General features: G+C 49.3%; 1 protein-coding gene across 1 annotated transcript in view; it reads right to left on the bottom strand.

Moving 5' to 3' along the window:
* The window catches only part of DNAH2 (dynein axonemal heavy chain 2), a 150159-nt gene that overhangs the window by 109114 nt on the left and 27294 nt on the right, over positions 1-13751 (bottom strand). Inside the window, exons 6-9 of the mRNA XM_083472428.1 lie at positions 12461-12571; positions 3917-4155; positions 3536-3727; positions 1989-2146 (exon numbers count right to left, since the gene is read on the bottom strand). Of these exons, the coding sequence (XP_083328554.1) occupies positions 1989-2146; positions 3536-3727; positions 3917-4155; positions 12461-12571 (700 nt within the window). The remainder of the gene's footprint in view (positions 1-1988; positions 2147-3535; positions 3728-3916; positions 4156-12460; positions 12572-13751) is intronic.

Below are 13751 nucleotides of genomic sequence, written 5' to 3'. Positions count from 1 at the left end.
CATCACTGATGAAGAGCACAGCCATTTTAGGCGGAAGAAGATTGGATGAAATTTAAAATTTATCTTAAGAAATATTGTAAAATTAATGAGTGTTAAAATGTTGCGGTTATAGAAAATAGGGGACTACAGCTGTAAAAGATTAAGTAAAAGAAAAGAAATAAGGAAAAATTAGATGAAATCAAGGGGGAGGATTGGCTGAAACAAATTTGGGAATTGGGATGCAGAAAGGAGAGGTACGGGGAAGTCGACGAAGTAAGTTTTAAGAAAAAAAGGATTCGAAATTATACATGTTTGTTTTTGTGTGTGTATGTTTGTATTGTGTATTGTGTGTGTTCTTATAATTTGTGAAAATCCAATAAACATTTATATATAAAAAAAGAGCACAGCCATTGTGACTAGGAGCCACCGAAAGCCCGCACCTCCATGAACTTGTTGAATCCTCTTTTACAGGATTGGGGGCTATGACTGCCTCCTGCGGAATCAAATGGGGGTGGGGACAGTACGAAATTGTTTAAAGGAAGAGCTGAAAATGGCTTGGGAAGGGCCCTGTGGCGTGCACACACATTGCTTTTCTCCAACTGTCGTAGCCTCGGGTCCAATTTTTTTTGGCAACAGTACACGAAACCTTCCGACCCACTGAACTCTGGTGTATGCAGGGGTGAGTGCAAGAAGCTGGTCCCATTTGCAAACTGCTTTCAGCTCTGCCTCTTGTCAAGGGAATCTGCCTTTTCCTGAGTCTGACCACTGGTTCATCTAGCTCAGAATCATCTACACAGCTCTCCAGGGTTTCGGACAGTTAATCTCTCCAAGTGCAACCTGGAGATGCCGGGGATTCAACCTAGGACCAAAGCAGGTGCTATAAGCCCTGGGACATGGGCCTTCCCTTTCTTTCGTGGCTCCTCAGCTCCATGGTGTGGAAAGGCAGCAGAGAACCGCTTCCTTGCCAGGCAGGGGACCCTGCCCAACCTCAGCTCTTCCCAGGCCTCCTGTCCCTAGAACAGACACAAGCCAATGCTAGGAGGTCATCTGACACAGCAGGAAGACCAATAGAGCCAGAGAATGGAGGAAATCGGCTGAGGGTATCATTCAGGCAAGAAGGAGGGCAATGGGCCTCGAATGCAGCACGACTGAAAGCGGTCCATGAGGCACAGGACTTCCGGGGGAGGAACTTGGCGGACTGAACACCTTCTGTCAGCAGGTTGCTGGTGGAGATTATTACATGGTGATTGATGTTAGCCAGGCATACATTTGGCTATCAAATTCACTCTAGAGATAAGAGTGAACAGGAGATTAACCTCTGGTGCTCTGAAAAAGCTGTGTTCTACATCGAGAGACCAAAAAGCTGTCAGTTCCTAGGAACGTGGACAGGGTTAAATGACTTATGAGCTGAGGAATAAACATCTTGCACAAAGCCACATAAAAGCCCTAATGGGCATAGGGTCTGCAAAACCCTCCCTTTCTCTAATTATATCTGAGATGGTTATAATTTATGACTGAGAGAGGTTTCTCTGTCTGCCGGTGGAAATTTACATCTGGTGGGCAAGCTACTTTCTGGATTTAAAAAGAGTCAACCATTAAACCACTGAAGGCAAAAGAAAAAGCATGCTCAAATTGTTTGAGCCAAGAAGTTTAAAATGATCAAGGGAGTGTTAAGAACTTTTATTTTTTTTATTTTTAATTCTCTGTTTTCAGAACCAAAGTGTTGCCTTGAAATCAAAAGTAACTTTGCCACTCCATGCCTCCTTTGTGGGAAAGCAATGTGTTTTGAAAAGAGATAATGTTGTGAAGAATTTAAGGTGGAGACAGGAGATGTAATGAGACAGAATTGCTAGTAAGATAAAGGACATTCGGTCTTGCAAATACACCGTTGGACATTCCAGTGACCAATGGCATCCTTCAGCAAATGTTCCAGGTCAGTAGCCTGACACGGGATAAAGCAGTCCATCTGTTCCCAGGCCAACACCCACTGCCAGCCCAAGGCCTCTTACTTGTTGTGCATATAAGCAGCGTGCTGGTAGCTGTCCTTCCAAGAGGACATGCATGAGATGCAGCCATGGAGAGTCCGCCGGGTAGAGTTGATGTAGCCCTCAAAGAGCCGGTCCAGGGAGATGTCTTTGCAGCACATCTGGATAATTTTGTTGCTCATCTAGGGAGAAGTCAGGTGAGGCCACTTCAGCACCACCTCCGAGTTAATCCTTAGGATCACAAACATCTAACCTGTGGCTGGACTCCATCACTTGTCGGCTCCAGTCCACATGACCAATGGTCAGGAATGATAATTGTAGTCCAACAACAACAATTGGAAAGTAACAAATTAGCTACCACTGTTTTAAAGGTAAAGGGACCCCTGACCATTAGGCCCAGTCGTGGCCGACTCTGGGGATGCAGCGCTCATCTCGCTTTACTGGCTGAGGGAGCCAGCATACAGCTCCTGGGTCATGTGGCCAGCATGACTAAGCCACTTCTGGTGAACCAGAGCAGCGCATGGAAACGCCATTTACCTTCCCGCTGGAGCAGTACCTATTTATCTACTTGCACTGGCGTGCTTTTGAACTGTTAGGCTGGCAGGAGCAGGGACCGAGCAACGGGAGCTCACCCCATCACTGGGATTTGAACCACTGACCTTCTGATCAGCAAGCCCTAGGCTCTGTGGTTTAACCCACAGCACCACCCGCGTCCCTACCACTGTTTTAGACAGACCTTAAAAAACAACTAATATTGCCCAATGTTCCCATATGGCAATTTTCCTCTCATATATGTTACCAAGCATGCCCATGTCCCTTATCATGTGTTACATGCTAACTCATGTGTCTACACATGACAACACAGAGATATGATTTTTGAGATATTTTATCCAGAGTAATTTGATTTTATTTAAAAGCATTTATATTTCAAATATCTCTTGAACAGTCATGGCATATTTCAGGAAGTTGCACCGCATCCCAGGTAATTACTTCAGTTACTTGGGGGTTGGGGTTGGGGAAGGTAATAAGCAGAACCGGGTTTGAAAGAAGAGATGTTCATCATTACCAACACCGGAACGGCATCAAGGAATAAAACGGAAGATAGGCTTATAGGCAAAATTGTACAGGGCTTAATCATCCAACTCTTGCCTGGACCAATAGCATATGCTTAGCTTGCTTCTAGGATAGAGACAGGCAGACAAGCAGCCTGAAGGGGAGAGCTTGGTTAGACATACCAGGGAAGCTCAGATGCAAAGGATTTGGGCCACACAAGAGCAAAAAGATAGTGAGGTTTGGGATATGGAGAAGAATGGATGGAACAAAACTTTTATGACCACCAGTTCCAAGGCGAGGAGAAGGAGAGACGGCGAAGGGTCAGAGCAGCTGGGCATAAATTCCTGTGTGGCTTAGCCTCCCTCAGAAGCCCAGACAGACTTTTGCTATCTATAAACATTTATGCTGTTATTTTATGCCGAATTTTACAGCTTGCTTTGGACGTTATTTGTACTAAGTAAAACCTGTTTAGAAGGAAGGAAACGGTCTAGGTTCGAAGAGAGAAGTGCAGTCCTCACCTTTCTGAACAGGGCTGTGATTCTCTCTCGGGTGTTGTAGTATGGGGAGTTGACCCACACAATTCGGACGAGGCTGATGAGGTGAGGCAACTTTTCGGGGATGTTTTGGGGGCGAAGGGTGGATAGCTCCTGGAACGGTTCTTTCAGGATGGAGAGGAATCGGAGGTTTGACTGGGCCTGCTCTGATCCATCCTGCAAAGCAACCACAGAGCAATAAACAAGGACTGAAGCAGGATCCGTGCCCCCACAGACACGGCTCAACCGCCTCCTGAACCCTTCCCATGAAGGAGAGGCAGACTGGAGGAAGGGCTTGGTGTGGAAGAAACCGAAAGCCCCTTTCCTGAGACAATTCCCTCCCTGCCCTACCCAACCTGCACCCACCTGGATCTGTTTGGCAAGCCGCTGGAAAGGGGTCACGTAGGAAGACTTGGAAAAGGCCAGAATGGTTTCGATGTGCTTCACGCCCTGTTGGCAGAGCTGCTTGCTGATTTCGGAGAGGTCTGTACAGCGGTTCCTCCAGAACTCGATCTCTTCCAGCGGGCCTGAGCTCTCTCTGCTCTCCACAGCCTCTTGTGCCCTCAGAACCTCCTTGATCTGCCGGGTCCAGTGAATCATGGATGCTGGAACAACAGCAGCAACAGCAAATAAAAATAAAATAAAATCAGATGGCCCCCAGGTCTGCCAAGCTTCAGGAATCAACTCACAGTGTAAGCTCTGGGGCCTTTCACCCATATATATATATATATATATATATATATATATATATATATGCTTTGCCTCAGCACAAAAGGCCCTGACCAGTTTTTATAGTAACAGCGGTTGCCTTGCCTGCCATGTGTGAGGACGGAGAGTGGAACCTAACCCAAAGTTGCTCAGTGAATCTGTGGGGCAGCCACACATGCCAATGTGGTGTAGTGGTTAAGAGCGGTAGTCTCGTAATCTGGGGAACCGGGTTCGCGTCTCCGCTCCTCCACATGCAGCTGCTGGGTGACCTTGGGCCAGTCACACTTCTTTGAAGTCTCTCAGCCCCATTCTCCTCACAGAGTGTTTGTTGTGGGGGAGGAAGGGAAAGGAGAATGTTAGCCGCTTTGAGACTCCTGAAGGGGAGTGAAAGGCGGGATATCAAATCCAAACTCTTCTTCTTCTTCTTCACCTGATGCTCAGAACGGAAAAAACCACCAGACCGCTGAACAGGCAGCTAACAGCTTAACATTAAGGCACGGTTTGAGTTGCCTATGGATCAATGCAGTACACAGTCAGAAAAGAGAGCAGATCACAGGTTAAGAGTCTCTGGACATGTGCATAGGAACTGGTGCTTCACAAACGCCTAAAACACTTTAATCGCTGCTGTGCTTGGGCAGGAGTGGATATGTGGAGGGACCTCATGGAGCGTCTGCTAGAGAGAGAGAAGATCTGTCTCCACTCTGGAAAGCAGAAAAAGAATTCTGGGATATATCATGCCATGGCTTCACTGCACAGAGTCCCCTGGGTGGAGAATATACTCTTATACAAAGAGACAGGGTGAGTCACACAGAAATCAGGCATGTTCCTTGGGGGGGGGGGAGGGTTTGAGATCCCTCCAAGAGTACCTGGCGCCATTTGCCTTCATTCTGTGTGAACACACACTGTTTTGAGCCATGGCGGCGCTGTCGGGGCTTTGATGTTTTTCGAACCACACCGCTCTCCTCCTGTACATCAGAAAGGAGAGGGAAACGCGGCAAATTCTTTGTCCCAGCCCTTCTGCACACGAGGCTCTGACACTTGCCTGAATGCGCCGCCATCCCTGCTCTTTAATATGGGGCTTTGGCTGCTGCGCCTGGGCTCGTGCAGAAATTACCTTCTACTTTGCGGTCTGCTGTCTGATAGATCCCAAATGCCTCGTGTCCAAGTGCATTCTGGGGGAGAGCTAAGAGGAGGGGGCCCTGCAGGTCTGAATCATAAAAGGGGCTCCCCTGGCTGCGGAAAGAGGGGGGAACAACACTTCCAGGTGCACGAGAACCCCCGGAAGAGGGAACTGCCGAAAGGAGCCGCAGGGCCTCAGTTGTGGGGAGAGTTTGTGGCATCTGAAGCTCACCAAGTTTGCTGCTTTCCCCCCGCTCTTGGAATGGAAGAGGCTAATAGCTAGAGAGCAGCCATCTAGGAAGAGTTAGTATCGCAGCGTGGAAGCTGCAGTCTCTGTGCCAAATTACAGGGGTAAGACAATCACACAGCCCAGGGATTAGAATAGCCAAGTATCTCTAAGTGCTTGATAACAGCTGAGGTTTTAGTCACACAAGAGACGACCCCAAGGTAGCCAATTGGATGCTTAACCCAAGCATGCATTGCCATGCAAAATATCCAGCCATGGGAAGATTTTAATGCGCGCAGCGAACATTGCAGGCTGGGCGCTGCCAACCGCACAGGCCTCTCATTATGGGACAATCATGTGAATTTCAAATCCTCCATCTGTCTATGGCAGTGGGGGATTTCTTCATAATGCTGTTAAACTTTGAAAAGGGGCACGCTCCACTTTTATGCTTTGGAAAAAAATTTCCTATACTCGAATTCAGAGATAAAACAAGGCACAAGATGAACGGGTTGTCTCCCCTTGTGCTTTGCGTGTGTGTCTGTGTTTTAAAAGCTACAAAATCGAGGAGAGATAAGAACGTTCTGGAGTCTATTCCCCCCACATGCCCAAATGAGCTTGGGCCATAGTGAAGTGCTGCGGCGTTCAATCCAAAAAACGGGTCAATTAATGCCTGTTGTTACTAAAAGGCCTTTTTATTTTCCTTTGTTGCCAAAAGCCAACGGTAATGGCAATTTATGCAACGCCACAAGCGAGGCAGAGCGAACAAGGAGCCGCCTCTCCTGGACGCCAGAAGAAAGCCGAAGGCAGCAACAGCAAGGAAACGCAAGCCGCTTCACCCGTGTTGGGGCAGGAGAGGCCTGCAGGAGGCCATGGGTAAATCCAGGCAGTGGGGAACTGCAGCCAGGCCCAGATCCCTCAAGGGATGGCGTTCTTATGACAATATATCCCCAACCTGCTCCTTCCAGATGTATTGGACTACAGCTCCCATCAGCCACAGCCAGCTATGGCTGATGGGAGTTGTAGTCCAAAACCCCTGGAGGGGCAGATAGGGGCAGGCTGCTGTCCAACACTAAAAATATACAGTGGTACCTCTGGATACGAACGGGATCCGCTCTGGAGCCCCATTTGCATCATGAAGCGGATCGCAATTCCCCGCTTCTGCGCACGATGTCATTTTGACCGTCTGCGCATGCGCGAGTGGCAAAACCCAGAAGTAACGCGTTCTGTTACTTCCAGGTTGCCACAGAGCGCAACCCGAAAATGCTCAACCTGAATTAACTTCAACCCGAGGTATGACTGTACATCTGTGGCATTTATTTTTATGCACATGTTATATACTGAGTTGAATAGGATCCAAACTGCAGCAGTCTGATTGGTCCTAGAACAATAGGATCCAAAATGCAGCAGTCTGATTGGTCCTAGAACAATAGGATTCAGAATGCAGCAGTCTGATTGGTCCTAGAACAATAGGATTCAGAATGCAGCAGTCTGATTGGTCCTAGAACAATGCAGCAGTATGATTGGTTGGCAGGAACCACCCAATCCTGCTCCAGATAGAAGTGAATCCACAACCTGATTGGCTTACAGGAGAATTCCGGAATTAGCCAATCATGTGCAGCCCATTGTGTAAATAATGTATATAAAGCAGATACTGTGAGGGGACCTTCATTCATTCCTCCTCTCCACTATGAGCTGAATAAAGAGCATGAAATCACTTTGTGACTCTGAGTATATTTCAGTACACAAGAACATTTTGTGGGCCCACACCTTCAGAACAGGATGTCTGACATGTCCCTCACACAGTACAGCGGCTGAGGGGGCAAGCCAGGCCCAGCAGGCTCCCCCAGTGGGCTTCCTCTGCCATTTGCATACGGAAGAAAAGGACCGAACAACCCCTGGTGAGGCACACCTTTGCCAGGCTCTGCTTTATTATTCCTAATAGAGACACACGCGCTGCATAATTCAGTCAACATCTTTTCCCCTTGTCCGTAGCGAGATGTTCAATTGAATTTGCGCAGGGCGGAACAAACGAGCCGCTGCGCCAGATCTGACTGGCGATTTCTCTCGCCGGCGCTTCAGCCTTTCTTTCCTTTTCTGCCTGCGGGGCAGTAACAGAACCAGCAGCCCCGGGAGACAAAGGGGACGAGACGCGGCTGGGGCAATGGGATGGCGGGACGGGCCCAGAGAGACAAGCCGCACAAGATGGCGGCGGGCCTGCCTCTTCAAACACAGGAGACTGAGTTCAAAGCACAAAAGGAAGGTCCGTATGGGGGTGCCGTGCGCCCCCACCCCAAGAGACTTTTCTCCCTGCAACCCGTGCCCCCGAGGTAATTTCTCCTTCAACTTGGCTCCAAAACTAGAAGTATTGGAGGAGAACAGCTGAGGGAGAAATCACCTCAGGGGACCACTGCGTCGGGAAAGCAGGGGGGGGCAGTTGTGATGCCCCCCACCTGTCGTATGGCCACAAGTGGCAGCTCGGCCAGTGCCTTTTCCGCATTTAAGGCCTGCTCTGGTTCAGTTCTCAAGCCTCTCTTGGGCTCTGCAATCCCCGGTTTCACTTCAAAGGGGAACTCTGGGAGTGTGGGGAAGAAAGTGCCCCCCAACCCAAGAATGTCACTCAAAAAGCACTAAGAGAGGTTACAAGAAGTTCCTGAGCAAAGGGGTGGAGAGGAGAGGAGAGAGAGAAATATATATATATATTGGGTTTTTCTCTCCTCTCTGCCCTGAGGCAGATGAATAGGCTGGAGCAGGCAGGTCGTGCCCTTTCCCTTAAGGCGCAGAGAGGGACCCTGGCAAGATAAGGAAAACAAAGGACAGAACAGGCATCTCAAAGCGGCCGTACCCTGAAGGCTCAGGATGGGTAATGTGCCCATTAAAAACAGCAGTAAAATAAAACCAAGTACTGCGCATTTTTAACACCCAGAATAGCAAAGGTGTCCCTTGCTGCTTTCCAGGGGCTGTGCTCTGGCAAAACAATGGCCAGGGATGCCTCCCCTTGTGTCCCTTCGAATGCTGGGATAAAGAAAATAGGTGCTGTGGGCTGAGCAGGAGGGACAAATGGAGGGCATAAACCATTTATATTTTGGAGAGCAGCCCTTTGAAATATGCAGGATGCCAACTGGGGCAGGTTCAGGAGCAGTGGCCAGACCTGGGATGAAGAGATCCCATGAAGGAATAAGCTGTGTCACAGCTACCTGCCTTACACTGAGTCCAACCATCAGTCCACCTTGCTCAATGTTGCCACTTCCGCTAAAAAGCACAAGCTCCATTCTGCTCATCATGAAACATGACAGCTAAGGGTTGATGATATTTGCTCTTCCACACTTACTGTGATATTATTTTTTAGAGGTCCACATGCGCAGATTCAGAAATTGCCCATAATGGGGTAAGAAAAGGTAAAGGACCCCTGGATGGTTAAGTCCAGTCAAAGGCGACTATGGGGTTGCGGCGCTCATCTCGTTTTCAGGCCGAGGGAGCCGGCGTTTGTCCACAGACAGCTTTCCGGGTCATGTGGCCACCAGGACTAAATGGTGCAACAGAACACTGTGGCGGAAGCCAGAATGCACAGAAATGCTGTTTACCTTCCCGCCGCAGTGGTCCCTATTTATCTACTTGTACTGGTGTGCTTTCAAACTGCTGGGTTGGCAGGAGCTGGGACGGAGCAACGGGAGCTCACCCCATTGTGCAGATTTGAACCGCCAATCTTCCGATTGGCAAGCCCAAGAGGCTCAGTGGTTTAGACCACAGCGCCACCTGCGGAAATGTTAGTGGAGGGTGGTGTTGTCCTTGAAGGGAGGGGCCAGTAAACGGAAAGATCTGATTGAGGACAACCCACCAGTGTGGATATGAAACCGCAGCACAGCTACGGAAAGTGAAAGACTTCAACTGCGTGCATGTGGACACAGAACAAATCAGATCTCAGAGCCCCGTTTGTGAGATATCGTCCCTGTCTGGAAGCACCCTTAGTGGTGAAAGCAGTGGGCTCCACGTACCTCGAGAACAAAACCACACACGGTTCTGATTTTGAGATGAAGGGGCCAAAGTTCCTCTCCCTCCCACCCCACATTCTTATTCTCGAGATTTTTGGTGTGTGCACATTTCCCCTCAGCGTCACCACCACCAGCCCTCTTCCCCCAAAATAATAACAAAAGCAGGATTTTTAATAGACCCGAGGAGAAAAGGTGCTGGAGAGAAGGGTGAAGAATGATTCACCCCCCATTAGCATCTTATACATCAGCCGCCCGCCTGTCACAAGGCAGCCTTCGGGGGGGGGAGGGGGCGGTGCTGGGAGGAGGGAAACTGGTATGACACATAATACATGAGGTTTATAAAATTGCGCATGATGTGCAGAAAGTGAGGAAAAGTGGAACTTTCGTAGGGTCACCCTATGAAACAGTTCAGTGGAAGATTCAGAAAAGACGAAAGAAGGGTCCTTCTTCCCACAGGGACATAATTTACTTCTGGAACTCACTGCCACAAGATTTCCTGCAGCAGCCGGTGGGTAGATGCCCTCTGTCGTGCCTTATGAACACTTATGACTCAATAAGGTGCAGGGTTGCTGTTATGTACTGAGTTGAATAGGATCCAAACTGAAGCAGTCTGATTGGTCCTAGAACAATAGGATCCAAATTGCAGCAGTCTGATTGGTCCTAGAACAATGCAGCAGTATGATTGGTTGGAAGGAACCACCCAATCCTGCTCCAGATAGAAGTGAATCCACAACCTGATTGGCTTACAGCAGAATTCCGGAATTAGCCAATCATGTGCAGCCCATTGTGTAAATAATGTATATAAAGCAGATACTGTGAGGGGACTTTCATTCATTCCTCCTCACCACTATGAGCTGAATAAAGAGCATGAAATCACTTTGCGACTCGGAGTATATTTCAGTTGCCTGTTGGCTTTGATGGCTTTCAAAAGAAGATAGGGGGAAACCATACAGAAGGAGAAAGCTGCCAATGGCTCCCCTTCAAGATGGCCGTGCAGCAGCCTCCGGGATCAGAAAGCCGGTTGCTGATGGTGACAAGAGGAGAGAGCATGGTTGCTGCACTCTGGTCCTCCTTTCTGGCTTCGCGTAGGCACTGGGCCTTCGGATCTGGTGCGGCTGCTGAGCTTTTCTGAGGTTTTTATGGGAGGTCTGTTGACAGCTGTAAGTTGTTGGAAGCTAAAAAGAGGGGGGGGAGCTTTGGCCTCCCAGGTCTTTGGGGTACCCTGGAGGGATCTGGTTGGCCAGTGAGTGAACAGGATGCCGGACAAGGTGGAGTCTTGGTATGAGATACAGTGGTGCCCCGTAAGACGAATGCCTCGCAAGACGAAAAACTCGCTAGACGAAAGGGTTTTTCGGTTTTGCGTTGCTTCGCTAGACGAATTTCCCTATGGGCTTGCTTCGCAAGACGAAAACGTCTCGCGCTTTTTTTTTAAAGCCGCTTGAAAAGGCGCAGTTGCGATGGACCGTGCTTCGCAAGACGAAAAACATTGCAAGACGAAAAGACTCGCGGAACGAATTATTTTCGTCTTGCGAGGCACCACTGTACACCAGGGCTCTGCTTCTGCAGAAAGGAACCACTTAGTGCGAACAGAATTATAACATAAACCACAAGATCCGCCATGGTGAGTTTATGAATTGGTTGGCCAGTCTGCTTAAATTCCAGCTCTCTTGAGCAGGCATAGGCAAACTCGGTCCTCCAGATGTTTTGGGACTACAACTCCCATGATCCCTAGCTAACAGGACCAGTGGTCAGGGGTGATGGGAATTGTAGTCCCAAAACATCTGGAGGGCCGAGTTTGCCTATGCCTGCTCTTGAGAGTTCCTCATTCTCTCCCCAAAGTATCAGCACTTGCTCCTCAATGGACTGCTCCACCATTCCAGAGAACGGAATATTATTTGTTATCTTTGTTGTGTTATTATTTAATAACCTCAAGGGGAATTGCTGAAGCACACAGGTGTTACTGCACCTCCCGGATTATGGTGTCTCCTTTGCACCTACCAAACCACAAAGAGGAAGCACTGTGGTGGCCTATGCTGGGCATGGAGTCGAGGACAGGTTTATGTCTGTTTGAACAGATCAAGTCTCTAGCTCCCATGGGCACAAGGGCAGGAAATGCTTCGTGCTCACTTCAAATCCCACCACATGGACTCCAAAACAGATCTCTAGAAGGCTGGTCCTTGGACAGGTGAAAGTCTCCTCAACAAATCAAAGGATCCAAGCAGCGCTTGAAGGAAATTTCTGGGCCCTGCAGCCATTCTCTTCTCTTCCTGACACATGGCAGCTTGTCTGCTCCCAGGCCTCCTAGTCATTCTCTCTCTCCCAGCCTGCACATCTCCCCCAGATCTTGCCAGCACAGATGGAAAAATGAATGCTCTAATAAGGAATGCTCTAAAAATTCAGAAAAGTGTGTGTTTGTGTGTGGGTCATCCCGGTGCCATTGTTTTCTCCATTTGCACATTGTGTTCTGTGCGTGGTGCAGAATTTAGATGGGAGGTGGGGTGGGGGAGTGGAGAGGAGCAATTTCACCAACGAGGCAACCCGTGAAGGTGGGATGAAGGGCTAGGGAGAGGCCTAACCTGCCCCTGCCTTCCATTTCCTGACAGAAAACGCCTGCAGCAGAACTAATAACCCCACAAAGGGGCCCTGCAGACGTTCACAGCCTGACAAACCCGTTTTCTGTGATTGGGAATGATGGATGCAGCTCATATGCTGCGAGGGGTTAATTCACTTACAGTCCAAGCACTGCTGCTCGGCTGGCAAGCCTCTCGGTCAAGCTTCATCCTCCCCATCAGCCGTCTTCCTCTCCTGCTGTTACCACCCCCCCCACCTCCAGGGCCCAAGTCCCCAGAGATCCGCCACGCCACTCACTCTCCAGCCGCTGAACCAGGGCTTTGTCCTTCAAGGCCATCTCCGTCTTGATGGTCAGGGACTCGATTGGGATGTAGAGGATGGTGCGGCCCCTCATTTTGGAGCGAGTGTCTAGAGAGGGACAAAGATGGAGAAAGAGTGACAAAGCAGAGAGGCAACGTTCTGGCAAATTGCTGTTTCTGGGGGGGTCTTGGAGGGAGGGAAAGAAGGAAGGGAAGGGAAGGGAAGGGAAGGGAAGGGAGGAAGGGAGGGAGGGAGGAAGGAAGGAAGGAAGGAAGGAAGGAAGGAAGGAAGGAAGGAAGGAAGGAAGGAAGGAAGGGTTCTCTCATAAGACATAGAACAGGAAACATGGTTTATGGTTCCTCAGCAGGGCACCAACAGTCATCGGATTTGACATACAGTGGTACCTCGGGTTAAGAACTTAATTCGTTCCGGAGGTCTGTTCTTAACCTAAAACTTCTCTTAACCTGAAGCACCACTTTAGCTAATGGGGCCTCCCGCTGCCACCACGCCGCCGGAGCACGATTTCTGTTCTCATCCTGAAGCAAAGTTCTTAACCCGAGGTACTATTTCTGGGTTAGCGGAGTCTGTAACCTGAAGCGTATGTAACGTGAAGCGTATGTAACCCGAGGTACCACTGTACCTGCTACCGCGCAGCCCTCTCCCTTGACCCAATGTCCCAAGCTGTGCGGAAAAGCAAAACCTCATGGGAGTAATTTATGCAGGTGGCATGTTTAAGCAAATGTGCTCAGCTTCCCTAATGCCTTCCATAATAATAAGAAATGCAGGGATACATTCCGACATGCACATGTTTAAGGGTGACTGGGGGAAAGACCAAGGCACCAAGAAACTCTGTGAGTACAAAGACACTACCAGGCATGGCCAAACTTGGCCCTCCAGCTGTTCTGAGACTACAATTCCCATCATCCCTGACCACTGATCATGTTAGCTAGGGATGATGGGAATTGCAGTCCTAAAACATCTGGAGGGCCAAGTTTGGCCATGCCTGCACTAAGCATACTGGCAGCCTTCTGATGTGTAAACCTAGGCAAAAGGCTGGTTGTTTTCTGTCGGTCAGGTAGCCAGCCGGTAACCCAGGAATGGCCCAAGACATTTTGACACCTGAGGCGAGCCTCAAAATGGTGCCCCACCTCACCCTGGCCAGGGATGAAATGGTGAGTGGAGATCTACGTCAAGATCAAGGGGGGGAATAATGATCTACGTGGGTAGGAGGAGACCAGCAGCACGAGATGGGTGTAGAGGTGGCATGGATGGGGGAGCTACTGAGGAG

This window comes from Podarcis liolepis (genome assembly GCF_965112155.1).
Source record: "Podarcis liolepis genome assembly, chromosome: 13".
Taxonomy (NCBI): Eukaryota; Metazoa; Chordata; class Lepidosauria; order Squamata; family Lacertidae; genus Podarcis; species Podarcis liolepis.
This window is presented reverse-complemented; position numbering and strand designations above follow the sequence as displayed.